At 42.1% G+C, this 20,478-nt stretch overlaps 1 protein-coding gene across 1 annotated transcript in view; it reads left to right on the top strand.

The window, feature by feature from the left end:
• The window catches only part of ADAMTS12 (ADAM metallopeptidase with thrombospondin type 1 motif 12), a 391,363-nt gene that overhangs the window by 203,371 nt on the left and 167,514 nt on the right, over positions 1 to 20,478 (top strand). The window contains exon 6 of the mRNA XM_061393780.1: positions 19,362 to 19,486. Coding sequence (XP_061249764.1) covers positions 19,362 to 19,486 — 125 coding nt within the window. The remainder of the gene's footprint in view (positions 1 to 19,361; positions 19,487 to 20,478) is intronic.

The following is a 20,478-nucleotide window of genomic DNA, read 5'->3' on the forward strand; positions in this document are numbered from 1 at the left end:
GAATTCCATGGACTGTATAGTCCATGGGGTCACAAAGAGGTGGACACGACTGAGCCACTTTCATTTTCACAGAACAGTTTCAGCATTTCTTACTCTGTCCTGTGGAGAGTTTCATGATCTGGCCTCCCTCCACTTCCCCATTTTTCTGTGTGTCACTCTGCCTTTCTTCACCACTTTGCACAGGACTTCATATAGGTTCTAGAGCACCCAAGGCATTCTTGAGCCTCATGGCCTGTGCACTTGAGGTTCCCAATGCCTGAAACATCCCTCCCCTGGCTCTGCTCATGGCTGGCACCTTGTGAACTCCAAGGCCTCTGTTTAAATGACACTTCTTCAGAGAGGTCTCAATGACCAGCCTTCCCAAAGCTGGCCCCACTTAGCATTCTCCATCGCAGAATGGAGTTTACTTCCTTTCTTAATACAGCTTCTAGAATACATTAATATTCTGTGTATTTGTTTACTTTTTTCTTGCTTATCTCAATCACCATCAGAATGTGACTTCCAATAGAGCAGTAAATATGTTTCTTTACTCTTGGCTTTATCTCCAGCATCTAACACAGTACCTGAGCATAAATGAATGAATAAATGAATTAAGTGAAATTTGATGATTGAATGAACCATCCAACCTGGTGAAATGACTTTGAAATCTATAGCTCTTAACCAGCAGCTGAGATGGATAAAGAAGGGTGTTATTCAAATCTCCATTAACAGGAGCTGCTGTTCAGTTGCTCATTTGTGTCCTGTTCTTTGGGACCCCATGGACTTCAGCATGCCAGGCTTCCCTGTCTTTCACTAACTTCCAGAGTTTGCTCAAACTCATGTTCATTGAGTTGATGATGCCATCCAACAATCTCATCCTCTGTAGCCCCCTTCTCCTCCTGCCCTCAATCTTTCCCAACATGATGGTCTTTTCCAATGAGTCAGCTCTTCACATCAGGTGCCCAAAGTATTGGAGCTTCAGCTACAACATCTGTAATTCCATTGAAGATTCAGGGGTGATTTCCTTTAGGATTGACTACTTTGACCTTGCTGTCCAAGGGACTCTTAAGAGTCTTCTCCAGCACCACAATTTGAAAGCATCAATTCTTTGGTGCTCAGCCTTGTTTGTGGCCCAGCTCTCGTATCTGTACATGACTACTAGTAAAATCGTAGCTTTGACTATATGGACCTTTGTTGGCAAAGTGATGTCTCCGGTTTTAAACACATATTCTAGATTTGTCATAGCTTTACTTCCAAGGACCAAACGTCTTTTAATTTCATGGCCACAATCACAGTCCAGAGTGATTTTGGAGCCCAAGAAAATAAAGTCTGTCACTGTTTCCATCGTTTTCCATCTATTTACCATGAAGTGATGGGACCAGATGCCATGATGTTAGTTTTTTGAATGTTGAGTTGTAAGCCATCTTTTTCACTCTCCTCTTTCACTTTCATCAAGAGGCTCCACATTTCCTCTTTTCTTTCTGCCATTATGATTGTGACATCTACATATCTGAGATTACTGGTATTTCTCCCAGCAATCTTGATTCCAGCTTGTGCTTCATCGAGCCTGGCATTTCACATGATGTACTGCATATAAGTTAAGTAAGCAGGGTGACAATGTACAGCCTTGACATATTTCTTTCCCAGTTTGGAACCAGTCCATTGTTCCATGTCTGGTTCTTACTGTTGTTTCTTGACCTGCATACAAGTTTCTCAGGAGGCAGGTAAGGTGGTTTGGTATTCCCATCTCTTAAGAATTTTCCACAGTTTGTTTTGATGTACACAGTCAAAGGCTTTAGCATAGTCAATGAAGCAGAAATAGATGTTTTTCTGCAATTCCTTTGTTTTTTTGTATGATCCAATGGATGTTGGCAATTTCATCTCTGGTTCCTCTGCTTTTCTAAATCCAGCTTGAACATCTGGAAGTTCTCGGTTCACATACTGTTAAAGCCTACCTGAAGGATTTTGATCATTACCTTGCTTGCATTTGAAATGAGTGCAGTTATGTGGTGGTTTGAACACTCTTGGCATTGCCCTTCTTTGGGATTAGAATGAAAACTGACATTTTCCAGTCCTATGGCCAGTGCTAAGTTTTCCAAATTTGCTGGCATATTGAGTGCAGCACTTTAACAGCATCATCTGTTAGGATTGGAAATATCTCAGCTGGAATTCCATCACCTCCACTAGCTTTGTTGTACTAATGCTTCCTGAGGCCCACTTGACTTCACACTCCAGGATGTCTGGCTCTAGGTGAGTGATCACACCATCGTGGTTGTCTGGGTCATTAAGACCTCTTTTGTCTGGGTCATTAAGACCTTTTTTTGTATAGTTCTTCTGTGTATTCTTGCTACCTCTTCTTAACATCTTCTGCTTCTGATGGGTCCATACCATTTCTGTCCTTTATTGTGCCCATCTTTACATGAAATGTTCCCTTGGTGTCTCAATTTTTTGAAGAGATCTTTAGTCTTTCCCATTCTATTGCTTTCCTCTGTTTCTTTGCACTGTTCACCTATGAAGCCTTTCTTGCTCTTCTTTGGAACTCTGCTTTCAGATGGATATATCTTCCCTTTTCTCCTTTGCCTTTCACTTCTCTTCTTTTCTCAGCTATTTGTAAGGCCTAAGAGACAATCATTTTGCTTTTTTGCCTTTTTTTTTCTTGGGGATAGTTTTGGTCACCGCCTCCTGTACAATGTTATGAACCTCCATCCATAGTTGTTCAGCCACTCTATCAGATCTAATCCCTTGATTTGTCACTTCCAGTGTATAAGGGATTTGATTTAGGTCAAACCTGAATGGTCTAGTGATTTTCACTACTTTCTGCAGTTAAAGTCTGAATTTTGCAAATAGGAGACCTGAGGTCAAAATGCTCAAGGCAAGTTTTACTGTTTTCTGTGTGGAAGCCTCCCCAATAGAAGATCTTAATGTCAGTGATCTCTGAAGCCTTATCCTTTTTCCTTCCTCTCTCCACTACCACTTGCCTTAGTCACGAAAGACATACTTTGGTATCATGGAATACCTATTATTTCCCTTTCTGTAAATGTTTTTTAAAAAGATTTAACCCAAACTTAGAAACTAGGCAAAATGAAGACTATGTATATCCTTTCAGTGGCTAGCATGACTCTTCTCACTCTATGGGGATGTAGATTTGTTTGGTTATGGTCTAGACAGCTGTGAAAAGAAGAGAAATGAAAAGCAAAGGAGAAAAGGAAAGCTATAGCATCTGAATGCAGAATTCCAAAGAATAGCAAGGAGAGATAAGAAAGCCTTCCTCAGTGATCAATGCAAAGACATAGAGGAAAACAACAGAATGGGAAAGACTAGAGATCTCTTCAAGAAAATTAGAGATACCAAGGGAACATTTCATGCAAAGATGGGCTCGATAAAGGACAGAAATGGTATGGACCTAATAGAAGCAGAAGATATTAAGAAGAGGTGGCAAGAATACACAGAAGAATACAAAAAAGATCTTCATGACCAAGATAATCATGATGGTGTGATCACTCACCTAGAGCCAGACATCCTGGAATGTGAAGTCAAGTGGGCCTTAGAAAGCATCACTACAAACAAAGCTAGTGGAGGTGATGGAATTCCACTTGAGCTCTTTCAAATCCTGAAAGATGATGCTGTGAAAGTGCTGCACTCAATAAGCCAGCAAATTTGGAAAACTCAGCAGTGGCCACAGGACTGGAAAAGTTCAGTTTTCATTCCAGTCCCAAAGAAAGGCAATGCCAAAGAATGCTCAAACTACCACAAATTGCACTCATCTCACACGCTAGTAAAGTAATGCTCAAAATTCTCCAAGCTAGGCTTCAGCAATACATGAACCGTGAACTTCCTGATGTTCAGGCTGGTTTTAGAAAAGGCAGAGGAACCAGAAATCAAATTGCCAACATCCACTGGAACATCAAAAAACCAAGAGAGTTCCAGAAAAACATCTATTTCTGCTTTCTTGACTATGCCAAAGCCTTTGACTGTGTGGATCACAATACACTGTGGAAAATTCTGAAAGAGATGGGAATACCAGACCACCTGACCTGCCTCTTGAGAGGTCTGTATGCAGGTCAGGAAGCAACAGTTAGAACTGGACATGGAGCAACAGACTGGTTCCCAGTAGGAAAAGGAGTATGTCAAGGCTGTATATTGTCACCCTGCTTATTTAACTTATATGCAGAGTACATCATGAGAAATGCTGGGCTGGAAGAAGCACAAGCTGGAATCAAGATTGCCAGGAGAAATATCAGTAACCTCAGATATGCAGATGACACCACCTTATGGCAGAAAGTGAAGAGGAACTAAAAAGCCTCTTAATGAAAGTGAAAGAGGAGATTGAAAAAGTTGGCTTAAAGTTCAACATTCAGAAAATGAAGATCATGGCATCCGGTCCCATCACTTCATGGGAAATAGATGGGGAAACAGTGTCAGACTTTATTTTCTTGGGCTCCAAAATCACTGCAGATGCTGATTGCAGCCATGAAATTAAAAGATGCTTATTCCTTGGAAGGAAAGTTATGACCAACCTAGATAGCATATTGAAAAGCAGAAACATCACTTTGCCAACAAAGGTCCGTCTAGTCAAGGCTATGGTTTTTCCTGTGGTCATGTATGGATGTGAGAGTTGGACTGTGAAGAAAGCTGAGCACTGAAGAATTGATGCTTTTGAACTGTGGTGTTGGAGAAGACTCTTGAGAGTCCCCTGGACTGCAAGAAGATCCAACCAGTCCATTCTAAAGGAGATCAGTCCTGGGTGTTCATTGGAAGGAATGATGCTAAAGCTGAAACTCCAATACTTTGGCCTCCTCACGTGAAGAGTTGACTCATTGGAAAAGTCTCTGATGCTGGGAGGGATTTGGGGCAGGAGGAGAGGGGGACGACAGAGGATGAGATGGCTGGATGGCATCACCAACTCGATGGACATGAGTTTGGGTGAACTCTGGGAGTTGGTGATGGACAGGGAGGCCTGGCATGCTGTGATTTATGGGGTTGCAAAGAGTCGGACACGACTGAGCGACTGAACTTAACTGAACTGATGGTAAAGTTAGGTGATAACATTCAGGAAGCTGATAGAATGCAAATGGATTTTGTCAAGTAGAGATGGAAAGGATTTGTGTCCAGCTGAGAAGATAACTACAAAGATTATGGTTTTATTGCTCTGTGGCCCATTACATAATTGTGTATATAATTTAGCAGTCTTAGTTCAGCATCCTTTTCTTTGTTTTTCTGTTTTTTTTTGTTTGTTTTGTTTTTTTTACTATCATTGCCTCAGTTTTTAGTATCTGCTTTCAATCCAGTTTTGCCATCTTGCTTATCTCCTTATTAGTGAGTTAAGTAAATCTTGAACATCTGCTCACCATATGTCTGTATGAGAATTATGTTTTTAAGTTTTTGAAAATTATGCTTGACTAACTTGGAAGAAAATTATACTTGATAATTGCCATTACTGCCATTACCCCTACCATAGTTTGGCCAAACTACAGGGAGGAAACACAGCCCCGCCCATCAACAGAAAGTTGGGTTAAAGATTTACTCAGCATGGCCCTGCCTTTCAGAGCAAGACCCAAATTCCCCCATAGCCAGTCCCTCCCATCAGGAAACTTCCACAAACCTCTTATCCTTTTCCATCAGAGGGCAGACAGAATAAAATCCACAATCACAGAAAACTAACCAAACTGATCAATTGGATCACAGCCTTGTCTAACTCAATGAAACTATGAGCCATGCTATGTAGGGCCACCCAAGACAGATGGGTCATGGTGGAGAGTTCTGACAAAATGTGGTCCACTGGAGAAGAGAATGGCAAACCACTTCAGTATTCTTGCCTTGAAAACCCACAGACAGTATGACAAGGCAAAAAAATATGACACTGAAAGATGAACTCCCCAGGTCAGTAGGTGCCTGAAGTGCTTCTCCACTGGAGAAGAGTGGAGAAATAACTCCAGAAAGAATGAAGAGATGGAGCCAAAGCAAAAACAATACCCAGTTGTAGATGTGACTGGTGATAGAAGCAAGGTCTGATGCTGTAAAGAGCAATATTGCATAGGAACCTGAAATGTTAAGTCCATGAATCAAGGTAAATTGGAAGTGGTCAAACAGGAGAAGGCAGAAGTGAACATCGACATTTTAGAAATCAGTGAAATAAAATAGCCTGGAATGGGCAAATTTAATTCAGATGACCATTATATTTACTACTGTGGGCAAGAATCCCTTAGAAGTGGCCCTCATAGTCAACGAGACTCTGAAATGCTGTACTTAGGTGCAGTCTCAAAAATGAAAGAATAATCTCTGTTCGTTTCCAAGGCAAATCATTCAGTATCACAGTAATCCAAGTCTATGCCCCAACCACTAATGCCAAAGAAGCTGAAGTCGAACACCTCTATGAAGACCTACAAGTCCTTATAGAACTAACACCAAAAAAAGATTTCCTTTTCATCGTAGGGGACTAGAGTTCAAAAGTAGGAAGTCAAGAGATGCCTGGAGTAACAGGAAAGTTTTGCCTTGAAGTACAAAATGAAGCAGGGCAATGGCTAACAGAGTTTTGCCGAGAGATCGCATTGGTCATAGCAAACACCCTCTTCCAACAATACAAGAGATGACTCTACTCATGGACATCACAGATGGTCAATACTGAAATCAGATTGATTATATTCTTTGCAGCTGAAGTTGGGAAAGCTCTATATTGTCATCACAAACAAGACTGGGAACTGACTGGCTCAGATCATGAACTCCTTATTGCCAAATTCAGACTTACATTGAAGAAGTAGAGAAAACCACTAGACCATTCAGGTATGACCTAGATCAAATCCCTTATAATTATACAGTAACAAATAGATTCAAGGGATTAGATCTGATAGAGTACCTGAAGAACTATAGACAGATGTTCATGACATATGCAGAGTACATCATGTGAAATGCCAGACTGTATGAAGCACAAGCTGGAATCAAGATTGCCAGGAGAAATATCAATAACCTCAGATATGCAGACAATTCCACCCTTATGGCAGAAAGTGAAGAAGAACTAAAGAGCCTCTTGATGAAAATGAAAGAGAAGAGTGAAAAAGCTGGGTTAAAACTCAGCATTAAAAAAATAAAGATCATGGCATCTGGTCCCATCACTTCATGGCAAATACATGGGGAAACAATGGAAACAGTGACAGATTTTATTTTCTTGGGCTCCAAAATCACTGCAGATGGTGACTGCAGCCATGAAATTAAAAGATGCTTGCTCCTTGGAAGAAAAACTATGACAAACCTAGACAGCATTTTAAAAAGCAGAGACATCAGTTTGCTGACAAAGGTTCATCTAGTCAAAGTTATGGTTTTTCCAGTAGTCATGTATGGATATGAGAGTTGGACCATAAAAAAAGCTGAGTGCTGAAGAATTGATGCTTTTGAACTGTGGTGTTGGAGAAGACTCTTGAGAGTCCCTTGGGCTGCAAGGAGTTCTAACCAATCAACCCTAAAGGAAATCAACCTTGAGTATTCACTGGAAGGACTGATGATGAAGCTCCAAAACTTTGACCACCTGATGCGAAGAACTGTCTCATTAGGAAAGACCTTGATGCTGGGAAAGATTGAAGGCAGGAGGAGAAGGGATCAACAGAGGACGAGATGGTGAATGACATCACCAACTCAATGAACATGAGTTTGAGCAAACTCTAGTATTTGACGATGGACAGGGAAGCCTGGCTTGCTGCAGTCCATGGGGTTGCAAAGAGTTGTACATGACTGAACAGCTGAACTGACTGACTAATCTTGTAGGGCAAATCTTCACTCTTGTAAAATGGTCTAACATATATGCATGCTTAGCCATGGTTGTGGCAGTGGGGGGAAGGAAGGTTCTCCTGAGTGTAGAAAGGAAAAACCTTTACCCTCACAGTCTCAACAATAGCCTTAGTAGGAGCTCAATATGTGGTTTCCATGGACTGGACCCCTTTGAACCCTGCAACTCTTCATTTTCAGGAAACAAGGACACCGAAGTGTCACTGCCAGTGGAATCCTTTGAAAAAACTTGATTGGTCATTACCTCTTTGGCCCTATCACAGTTACATTGTTTTTCTTTCCATCCTCATCTGGCAAGTGCAACGAGACACACATGAATTGCTGTAAAATAGCCACAGCTTCCTTTGTCCCAATTGCGAAATGTCTTTCTCATTCAAGCTTTTATAGAATCTCCAAGTGGCACAGGGTTCACAGTTTGACAACAGAATTGCCAGCCCACTGGAGCATTGTGGTTAACAGTTCCCATTTTCTTGATTCTCGGAAAACAGTTGGAGCTGTTCTTCACAACTTGGACTAATGAGCAGCCCAAGAAAGAGCAGTAATGACTCCTTAATTAACATCGAGGTAGCAGCCACAAGTGGAGAAGGCAATGGCAGCCCACTCCAGTGTTCTTGCTGGAGAATCCCAGGGACAGGGGAGCCTGGTGGGCTCCTGTCTACGGGGTCGCACAGAGTCGGACACAACTGAAGCGATTTAGCAGCAGCAGCCACCACAGGCAGAAAGTTGAGTGTGAGGTGTTGAGAGGTGACTGCTCTTGAGCAGGGCACTTGAGTTCGAGTCCTGACTCTGTCATCATCCCAACTCTGTCATTATCCCGTGGGTAACTGAGCAAGTCCCATCACGGCTGCATCCCTCCTTTTTCTTCATCTGTAAATGAGAAGCCAGTGGTGGTGCATCAACTCTTTGTCAAATGCTGTGTTAGCCACTGAAGGTACGAACACAAATCTAAGTCCTAGTTCCTGATTCTAAGGAGCTTAGCATCTCCTGCACAAACGCACAAAGTAGAAAACTTCAAACTGACGTCACTTGTTCTGAAAAAAGGAAACAGTGTGATTGCACTGGAGGCAGGAGAGAAAATAGCCAATCAAAACCTGCCCACCTCCATTCCTACCTGGTCTTGTTCTAGTGTTGTGCGTCTCTGTGTGTGACATCAACATGCATCCAGTTGTAGGAGCTAAGAACCTAGAAGTTGTCCATGATCCCTCCTCCTCCCGCCTCCACCCCAAATCCAGCCCATCATCAGGTACTGCCAGTTTTCTCTGACCAACTCCATTTACATCACTTAAATTCAGGACCAGTTGTCTCTTCCCTGGGTTCTAGTTGTATATACTTTCTGTTCTATTTGGATTCCTTTGGATCTTGTTTTCTCATTGTAGCCAGGATGATCTCCAAATGCTAATCTGATTATCTCTACTCTCCTGACTTCCTTCCCAAAGCATATTCCTGATTTAAAACAATCCAGTGTTTTCCTGATTCCCTCTCTAAACTCTTACTGTGTCCCACTTGCTGTTAGGATAGAGTGATAGTTTTCTATTCATCATGCTTTCTCCTACTGCTCATCTTGTTGTTCAGTCTGTCTTCCTTGTGGAGTTCAGTTAGTTAACACCTTCATTTTCAGATCTCAGTTCCAGTGTCACTTGGCTGAGGAAGCCTTCCTTGAGATCCATGTCCAGTATATTCTATTATATAATTCCACAGCACTGCATTTCTCCTTTGTAGCACCTATTTGAGTTATAATTTTATATCTCTTGGCCTGATGCACTCTCCTGCATTAGTGTGTGGGACTTATGTGCAGAGGCTGGGACTGGTGTTGCTCACCACTCAGCCCCACTGGTTTAGACTAGATAAAGGAAAGAATGAATGAGTGAGAGCAGTCAGTGGGTGAAGCTAAGGGTCAACAGTGGCCAAGTCATGACAAGCCTATGACCCCTAATGGGATATGGATCTAATCCTGTGAAACCTTCTGGATGATTCCAAACTGAGAGATGAAGTGGAGAGAGAAACATTAGAGAGATGGCTCTGGGGCTCTGTGGAGAGAGACATGAGGTGGGGGACACAGAGGTAGGTCTCTGCCATCAGTGAATTCCTATGACTCTCTTCTTCCTTATTCAAAATCCTGCCTGGCAGCTCACACCATTTGGGTTTTCATTTTCTGTGCTGGGTTCAAGAGACTTGGTGGTTAACCTCCATATGGAAAATACACTTCCTCTGTGTCAGTTGCACAAGTGCTCAGTTGTGTCTGGCTGTCTGTGGCCTCATGGATTGTAGCCCACGGAGGAGCCTGGTGGGCTGCAGTCCATGGGGTCACTAAGAGTCGGACATGACTGAGCGACTTCACTTTCACTTTTCACTTTCATGCATTGGAGAAGGAAATGGCAACCACTCTGCTGTTCTTGCCTCGATAATCCCAGGGACGGGGGAGCCTGGTGGGCTGCTGTCTACGGGGTCGCACAGAGTTGGACATAACTGAAGCGACTTAGCAGCAGCAGCAGGCTCCTCTGACCATGGAATTTTCCAGGTAAGATTACTGGAGCAGGGTTCTATTTCTCAGTTACTGCCATGTGAAAACCCCTGTGGAATTCCATCACATTTTGAGGGTAAGTTTGACATGATACTCATTTTGGAGCATCCTAGAGACATCTCAAGGAATAGAGGGTCATATTTAAGACCAGTGGAAACACACATACACAAAACCATGAGCTGGAAACTTTGCCATGCTTTTTAAGGCATCATGGGCCAGGAAATCAGAGTGGCTTCACATATGAACCAATTTGCTCTCTTTCCTGTCTTGCTTCCCTCCAGCCCTGAATCAAACTCTCATCTTCACTTTATGACCCTATCCTATCTTTTGAAGTCCTGTTGTCTCTCAGGGACTCAGACTCAAACTTGGCCTTTTAGTCCTTTCCACTTAAGACCAACTTGTTCAGTGACCTCCCTGCTCAACCGTTGGCCAGGGACTGCTCTCTTCCCTCCTGCTTCTGTGAGCAGTTGACATCATGGCAAGCACAGATTTATAGTTACTCCCGCCTCTTCCTAGCCGTATAAGCCCTGGTAGGTTTCTTGTCTGTGCCTCCATTTCTTCATTTGGTAAAACGGGGATAAGAATGATTACTTCCTGGTGTTGCTGTGAGAATCAAACATGTTAATTCACATAATGGTCAGCATAGTCAGGCTTGTAGAAACCATTCCATCAGTGTTACTTGTCAGTATCATTCTCATTCTTATCATCGTCGTCATCATCATTTAGGTCCCACAGCAACCCTGGCAACTGTTACTATTATACTAATTTCACAGATGAGGAGATTGTACCAAAGTCTTTGATGGAAAACAAAAAACCTGAAGGAGATGAATAGGGTCTTTAGAAGCTGGAGACTTCTTTTCAGGACAGGATAGAGCCAAAGCTGGGGGTGGAGTGAGTTGGGATGAAGCCAGCCACATGGCCCCAGGTCACTGTGCCATTGAGAAGTAGGGCCTTGGGGTGTCAGGCTGGCTTGAAGGAGCAGCAGGCCTGACAAATAGGAAGGAGATGTCTGTTTGCACAGAGAATGTCTCTCCACATTTAGTGTTGGATTCACTTCTCTGATACTCTGGCGTTAAAAGACTGCTGACTTTGGCAACTCAGACTGGTGACCTCCCCTGTCCCCAGGGTGACATGTGGATCTGTAGTAATCTGTAGAACTGCTGCTTTTTCAAGATAAATGTCAAAAAATATGGGCAATGAATTTGTACACTCACCACTTTAAAAAATATCAAGTATCTCTTCCTCTGACCATCAGATGAGTTATTCCTTAGGTAACACTGGAAGTTTTAAGGTTAAACTTTTTACTGCTTTTCTTTCTCTGCCTGTTCACTTTCTTTTAAGAACCTAAGCCTGGTTAGCAGAGCATGATCAGACTGCAGTGAATCACAAATTCTCTAGGAAATCAATACATGATTTTTTTTTTCATTATAATGAGAGAGATTACAAAGAGGACAACTTATAATAAAAGCCACGTTCTTGCAAAATCATTTTCTCTCTCCCATTTGGGACTATTTCTGCAAGCCATTGCTGACTTCCTCTAGGTCACCTCCCTGTTCAATCAGGTCACATACTCAAATGAATAGCAAAGGGGAAGTGAGAAGTGAATTGGACTGAAGTGGCTGAGAAAATGAGGTGAGAAAAAAATGATGAAGGAACAAAAATGGAAATCTATTTTTGTTTACAAAGGAAATAGGAAAAAAAAATTGAGTGGATGGGGGTTTGTTTTGAGAAGTGCAGATAATGACAAGGATGTTTTGTAGGAAATATTTAATACAAGTCTCCCCTTATTCATTGTGCATCAGTGTTCTCTCTCTGAAGCTCTTTTGTATTGTGTGCATGCTGAGAGCTACATGGTGTTGAGGCATAGCTAACCATGGCTCCTGGGATCACGTGCATTCAAGAAACTGAATATTTCTTGAACTTAGCCTCTTATGAGACTTGGAGATGAAGAGGCTGAAAAAAGTTGTGCTCAATTAAAATTTCCTGCAAGAGTCATGACATCTAACAGGAAAGTAGTAACATGGAACTTAACTTGTGTTAAATGCCACACACTGTAGATGAAAGTTATATACAAGGGCAAGGTACCGAGCTACAAATGACCAGCAGCTCAGTTAATTGCACTTGCTATGGCTGTTAGAGGAACTGGCAAAGGCAATAAGGAGAAAACAAGCACAATTTGGGGGTAGACTTGGGGCTCTAACATTTTTTTTCTTTCTTGTGTTGACAAAAATTCAATTAACTACTAAGTTAAGAGAAAAAAGAATTTTATTCAAGCTAAACTGAGGTTTATAATCTGGAAGGCAGATTCTCGGAAATCTCTGAGAGTAACATCACACAATTTTAACATTTCAAGCTAGTGCAGCAAATGCTGTGAACCAAGATGCTCACAACATATTTGTAGAAAACTCCTCCAGACGAGGAGGCAGGGAAGACTTCTTGGAAATGTCCCAGTTGAGTCTTTAAAAATTAATGGATGTTGAGTAAGTTAAAGGGAATAAATAAGGAGAGAAATGAGGCTTTCTAGACAGAGGAGGCAGCCTGAAGAAAGCAAGGAGAGAAAGAACATATGTTCGGGGGTGGGGCAAATGGTAACACAGGCAGTTTGAATGTTGCTGGAACACAAACTGTGAGGTTGAACATGAAGGGAGGGCTTCCTGGAGGCTGGACTTTGAAAGGTCTCAAGTCTTGCCTGGTGATATGAGCAGACTTTGGTTTTAGCTGGATCAACCTGGTGATGGCAAGGAGGATAGATTTAAAAAGAAGAAAGGAGGAGAACAGTGAAAAGATGCTGCAAGAATTAATTCAAGAATAAAATGATGAGGGTTTGAACTCAGACAGTTGGGAGTAAAGATGGAGAGAAGGTTGAGTTAACAGCACGTGATGACAAACTGGGATGTTGAGAAAGAGGAGACCAATAGGAGGACACCGACTTGATGGTGATTCCTGTAACTAAGAAGATGCAGGAAGAATAGCAGGTTAACACAGGGAGATAGAGGGTCAGGGATGTGGAGTTAGGGCTATCTGTGGTGCAAGCCAGAAGGGTGTGTCCATCAAGAGATTTGGGTCCATGAGTTTGAACTCTAGGGGAGGTTGGGAATGAGATATAGACTTGAAAGTTAGTAGTGTATAGGTGAATACCCAAAATAAAACTGTGATCAAGAGTGAACTATTAATAGCAATGAGCCAAAAAGAAGAAGAGCTACCCAAGAACAGGCCTGAGAGTAAGAAGAGGAAGGAGAGCTAGGGGGTCTCAGAAGTAGAGGGTCTCTGTCTGTGTTTGTCTCCCCTGGTGGTGGGAGTGTGAGGTGGGGGAGATAAATAAACAATAACCATCAATATTTGAATTGCTAAATCTTTCCAATTACTCAAAGCAAAATATTTAGAGAAGTGTCTTCCAACTCATTGGAAGAGACCATGAGGCTGGCAAAGATTTGAGGGCAGGAGGAAAAGGGGACGACAGAGATGAGATGGTTGGATAGCATCACTGACTCGATGGACATGAGTTTGAGCAAACTCTGGGAGATGGTGAAGGACAGGAAAGCCTGGTGTGCTGCAGTCCCTGGGATCCCAAAGAGTAAAGACACAACTGAGAAACTGAACAACTTCAGTAGTTTGAAAACCACCAGTCCTGGACTAGTAGCTGCAAAACTGGCATTCCAACCTTGCTCTGCCAAAACCAGCTCTGACTTGGCTGAAGTCCTCCCCTCTAAGACCTGGATCTCCTCATTGTTTAAATGAGAGGACTGGATTTATAATTCTGAAGGCCCTTCAAGGAAATGGACTCATAGTACGCTGGGAAAACTGGAGACAGAGTCTGTGCAGCAGGGTCTGGAAGATGACTGTTTCTCCCAGTCCTTGCTCACGCTTGAATTTGGCTCAGTATCCAGGGAGAGTGGATATTTGTAGACATTCACTTTTCCTTAAACAGACACACATGTAGACTGGTGTGTAAGTTCTTAGAAAATGATGAGTCCAATGTGAAGAGCTGACTCATTTGAAATGACCCTGATGCTGGGAAAGACTGAGGGCAGGAGGAGAAGGGAACGACAGAGGATGAGATGGTTGGATGGCATCACTGACTCAATGGACATGAGTTTGGGTGGACTCCGGGAATTGGTATTGGACAGGGAGGCCTGGTGTGCTGCAGCTCATGGGATCTATTGCAACCCTCTAGTCTTGGTTGGGGCCAGTTGTTACTTTTAAGATGTTAAAACTTTCTTGAGATAATTGTAGATTCACATATAGTTGTAAGAAATATTACAATGAAATCCCTTATACCCTTTACCCAGTTTCCCCTAAGGGTAACATCTTGTATAAGATCTTGTACATTTGGTGCAAGATCAGAACCAATAAATCGATATTCATACAAACTACCTCTCTCATTCAGATTTCACCAGTTTTACAAGCATTTAGATGACCCTAGTGGTAAAGAACCCGCCTGCCACTGTAGCAGACATAAGAGACCTGGGTTCCATCCATGGGTCGGGAAGATCCCCTAGGGAATGACAATCTACTCCAGTATTCTTGCCTGGAGAATCCCATGGACAGAGGAGCCCCCCAGGTTACAATCCATGGGATCGCACAGTCAGACATGACTGTGATTGAGCATGCACATTGATTTTGTCTGTTTACATTCAGTTCTATGCAGTTTTAATATGTGTAGATTTCTGGAACCTTTGCCACAGTGCAGAACAGTTCATTACAAAGATGCTACCCTTTGATACCTCCCTTCTGCCTACTGACCTAAATCCTGGAAAGCACTAATCTGTTCTACATCTCTCTAATTCTATCGTTTCAAGAATGTTATATAAATGGAATCGTACACTATGTAAGCTCTTGAGATTTTTTTTTTCCATGTAACCTCTTGAGACTGGATTTTTTTCATTGGTCATAATTCCCTTGAGATCCATCCAAGTTGTGTGTATGGAAAGTTTGTCCCTTTTTAGTCTTAAGTAGCATTCCATGGTACATGACAGTTTATTTAACCATTCACTCATTGAGGGACATTTGGGTTCTTTCCAGTCTTCTGCTACCGTGCACGAAGCTGCTGTAAACATTCCACTGCAGGCTTTTGTGTGAGTGTAAGTTTTCATTTCTCTGGGACAAATGTCCAGGAATGCAGTTGCTGGCTCATATGATGGTTGCAGGTTTAGTTTTTTTAAGAAACTTCAAACTGTTTTCCGTAGTGGCTGTACATTTTACATTCTCACCAGCCGTGTGAGTGACCCAATTTTATCACATCCTTACCATTGTTTGGGTGCTGTCACTTTAAAAAATGTTAGTCACTCTGATAGGCATATAGTACCGTCTAGTCAAGGCTATGGTTTTTCCAATGGTCATGTATGGATGTGAGAGTTGGACTCTGAAGAAAGCTGAGCGCTGAAGGATTGATGCTTTTGAAGTGTGGTGTTGAAGAAGACTCTTGAGAGTCCCTTGGACTGCAAGGAGATCCAACCAGTCCATTCTGAAGGAGATCAGCCCTGGGATTTCTTTGGAAGGAATGATGCTAAAGCTGAAACTCCAGTACTTCGGCCACCTCATGCGAATAGTTGACTCATTGGAAAAGACTCTGATGCTGGGAGGGATTAGGGGCAGGAGGAGAAGGGGATGACAGAGGATGAGATGGCTGGATGGCATCACTGACTCGAAGGACGTGAGTCTGAGTGAACTCCGGGAGTTGGTGATGGACAGGGAGGCCTGGTGTGCTGCAATTCATGGGGTCGCAAAGAGTCAGACACGACTGAGTGACTGAACTGAACTGAATGTCTCATTATGCCTTACAGATTTTCCTCTGTCATGTTCCCAGGGCTTAGTGACCCCTTTAGGTACCTAATTTTACCTTAAATGCAAAGCAAAAAGAAAAGGATTTCTTCAAATACTAGTTTTCCTGCAGAACCTGGTAAAAGGATATGTTCTAAGATTTTTTTTTCATTTTCAAAATCGTCCACAATTTCCTTTGTTTCTTTTGTCTATGGCGAAAATTCCAAAGGCATGTTTCCATTATGTTAAAGAAGATGGGTTGATCACTAAAAACTACCGTGTTATGATTACACCCACAGTCATTTGTAAAAGATACTCAAAACTTAAGCTTTCTTTTTTTTTTTTTTTAACAAGAGCCATTTTTTTTTAAAATGATACTTTTACAATAGAGGTGTTTTGCTGCTAAGGCAAATTGAAAGCAAAAGTTTTCAGAAAGCTTTGATTAATTCAGAAAATTATGATGGTCTTTGAAGTAGAAGAACAGAGAAGTTGGAGGAAACCTCACATGGGGTGAAAGGGGCTTCCCTGGTGGCTCAGTGGTAAAGAATCCACTTACCAGTGCAGGAGACGAAGATTCTATCCCTAGGTCAGGAAGACCGCCTAAAGGAGGAAATGGCAATCAACCCCAGTATTCTTGCCAGGAAAATCCCATGGACAGAGGAGGCTGGTGGGCTATAGTTCATGGGATTGCAAAGAACCAGACACAACTGAGTGACTAAACAACAACACCATATTATTATGGTTTTCGTTTGCAATTCTCTGATGGTTAATAAGGTTGAACATCTTTTTATTGTGCTTACTTGCCATCTGTATATCCCCTTCAGTGACACGTCTCTTCATGTCTTTTGCCTGTTTTCTAGTTGTTCTTTCATTGTTGAGATTTGACAGATCTTTAGATTTTCTAGAGACAAGACCTTGACAGCTATCTGGCTTACAAATACTTTCTCTCACTCTGGAGCTCTTCTGTTCATTCTCTTCACAAGGTTTCTTCCAGAACAAAAGTTTTTCATTTTGATGAGATTCAGTTTTTCAATTTTTCCTTTTCTGAATTACCTTATCAGTATCCAGTCTCTAAACTTTTTTCCTAGTCTTGGGGACCCAAGATTTTCCCCTGATTTTTTTTAAGTTTTATAATTTTTTTTTTTAATTTTATATATCGGTCTGTGGTCCACCTTGAGAAAATTTTTGTGTAAGGTGTGAAGTTTAGATCAAGGCTCATGCCATCCCTCAAAAGTTTGTAATATTCTGGATACAGATCCTGTACATATTTTATTAGATTTATGCCAGTTTCATTTGCTTTGGAATGATGCAAAATGGCATTATTTTTTAATTAATGAGTATGTCTTTCACATCCTTCCTCTCCCCCAAACAAACAAGCAAATGTGAGTTTAAAACAAACCTCAAAGCAATCTGGTGATAGTCGATGGTTTTATAGCTTGCCTTCCTGTCTGAAGGAGAGGGAGTAAGGCATCGTTCTTACGAGGCTGGTCACCAGTTATTAACAGAACCACAGCTCCATCTAGGAGCCTTCATCCTCATAGTCTTTGATTCAGTAACTGACCTGGGCGAACTTTTGCTAGTTCTTTACTTCTCTGAGGTTTAATTTTCTCTTATTATAAAATGGAAATAGCAATACTTTCTTTATAAATAATGCTGCCACCAGCAAAGAGCCACCAGGGAAGCCCAAGAATACTGGAGTGGGTAGCCTATCCCTTCTCCAGTGGATCTTCCTGACTCAGGAATCAAACTGGGGTCTCATGCATTGTAGGAGGATTCTTTACCAGCTAAGCTTACCAGGAAAGCCTATAAATAATACTAAGAGGGTGCAATTAAATTAAAAAGAGAATTTATCTACAACTATCTGGCATATAAATAAAGATCAATAAATGTTTCCTTCTTCCCTTTCTTCCTTTCCTCCTTTCCCTTCCTTCTTCCCTCCACCTTCACTTCCTTTTTTCCTCCTTTCTATTTGTAGTTCATGCCACCAGGCCAGTTTTTTATGGTAGGTTTCTTCCAGAAGGGTTCTTGCTCTACCTTCAGTTTGACTAGGAGACTGACGCCCCATGCCCAACTAGCCCCCAAGAACCTCTCCTCCTTCACCATAGCTCCTTTAATAGATGCTAATGATGAGGATTATTAAATCATGAAGTCTGTTTCTTCTCTTTAACTTCTTTACTCTAGGAGTTCAGTGAGTTTACATGAGCAATGAGCCACCTTTCTGTGTTCTCATCAGGGGAAGGTGATTTATGGTAGTCAATCAGCATAGATGGGGGGACCTTGGAGTGCTTCTAACAGGCAACCAGAGTCTCTCAGGCCCTGTTGAATTTGAATGTGGGTCTCATCAAAATACAGAATACAGAGAAAAAGGCTCATAGTTTGATGTAGAGACAACCTGAAGTTCTTGGGCTGAGCCCAGAGTAATAGACTCAGATTAGAGTAGGCCAATGTAGGTCATCATTCTCCCTGTAGACTCCACCCTGTACAAGAGATGGCTATATAGAGACTCCATAGAAATGAGGTGGGGGAAAGGAATTTCTCCTTTAAAAATTCAAATTAAGCTGGAGTCCCTCTAGGGCTGATTATCTTTTTTCTTCTTCATTTGACAAGTGTTCATCCAGTTAATTTGGAACCAGCCCTCTCCTCCCATCTTCAATAGTAACTGTGGGCCAGCTAGATACGACTCAGGAGCCCTTGACGTTGTGGGGTGGGCCATCTACTCCAGCATCCTAATTGTTGTCAGACAGTCAATGATCCTAAATGGTTAAAAGCCTGGAGAGATTGTGTCACCTTCTGACCTTCATCCATGGATGTCAAACCAAGATGGAGACTACGGACAAGGAAATGTTCCATTCATCCTTGCAGGATACATCATGACATGAAGGAGCTTTTTGTTGAAAATCTATTCATTTTGCATTCAGTTCAGTTCAGTCACTCAGTCGTATCCGACTCTTTGCGATTAGAAATGAAAATACCTCTTTGGCATCATATTGACTTTGGAAACAAAGAACTACTAGAAATAGAACATCAAACAGATGTTGGTCTTTGCTAATATATTTTTAGTTTTCCTTCAAGGCCTACTTGTCCCAGTGATCATTTCTGTCCTACAGTTCTCTCTTTATGTTCTTTTAGTGGAAGTCATGGAAACAATAGTGTTTAGAGCAGGAGAGTGGCCCCGAGGAGTATGTTGGCCTCCCCAGACTCTTGCCAAATGTCTGAGGAGCACCTACCCAAAGGTCATTTCACTTGGCTGCTTTTGGGGCCTAATGTGATGGACCCTGACCACAGAAATCTCACCCGTGCCAATTTCTCCCTCTTCTTTCTCCAGCAAGGATTGAAAATAGTTCACCATGCAGAGAAGACACTGTCCAGCTTCTGCAAGTGGCAGAAGAGCATCAATCCCAAGAGTGACCTCAACCCTGCCCATCATGATGTGGCCGTCCTTCTCACCAGGTACCCCAGAGCCAGGGATGGTAAGACGGGTGGGGGATTGGCAAGTGAAAAGGTTGCCAGGTATTCAAACTCATGAGATTCTTCTATTCTCTGTTGTTCTTGGTCATTAAAAGGGAGCTCCTGTGAACTAGATACCTCCTGACTCCCATCCCAGTAAGGGAGGAGTTAGTAAACTTGTTAAATGTGCACAGCTCTCTGTGTTAATCAACTGCATCTGCTTGTTCCTATCCCAGAGATGATTTCATCATTAAAACTGGCTTCTCGGTGCAGCTCTGTAAACAATCAGTAAGCTTGTTTGCGGATCCTCATTAAAGTCTCCTATAACTCTTCACCGTGGAATTTCTTATCCTTTAATTTTATTTTTAAAAAAAGTTCCTCCAATTTTGAAACCTGCAACTCTTTCTACAGAAATTAGTCTTCCATCTCTGACTGATGTCAAAGACAGAATATGGGGAGAAGGGCCTTCCCTGAATAGGCAGAGTGATTTGCTTGCACCTTTGTCTCCTTTACCCTCATGAAGACACTATTTGTTCTGACTACAGAGACCCTATGTGCTAATAAGAACCATCAGGACTTCTAGGACTCATAGCAGTGAAAACCTAGTGAATTTACCTAATCAACCCAGGCTCTTGGAAGGCTATGTGTGCTCATTGATCCAATAGATATTTTTTGAGCACCTACTGTATAACAGATACTATTTTAATCTAGACAAATGAAGCTGTTAATGAGGAGGGAAGAGTAAGTTTTCACTGGGTACTCCTATGCAGACTCAGAGACATCCTGAATCCAGGGATGTAGAGTGGAAGAGGCCCTTCAGCCTGGCCCTCCAACCTTTTGATCAGGAAGGCCCTGGGTATCTGTTTGTTGTCTCTGGGAAGGACAGTCTGCCCCTGAACATCTTGGCTTGTCCTCTGTCCCTTTGACAGGATTATCTGAGTACATTGGATATCTACAAGGGATGATAATTAGCTCCCACCCTATCCAAATATCTG

This window comes from Bos javanicus, chromosome 20, assembly GCF_032452875.1.
Source record: "Bos javanicus breed banteng chromosome 20, ARS-OSU_banteng_1.0, whole genome shotgun sequence".
NCBI classification, from domain to species: domain Eukaryota; kingdom Metazoa; phylum Chordata; class Mammalia; order Artiodactyla; family Bovidae; genus Bos; species Bos javanicus.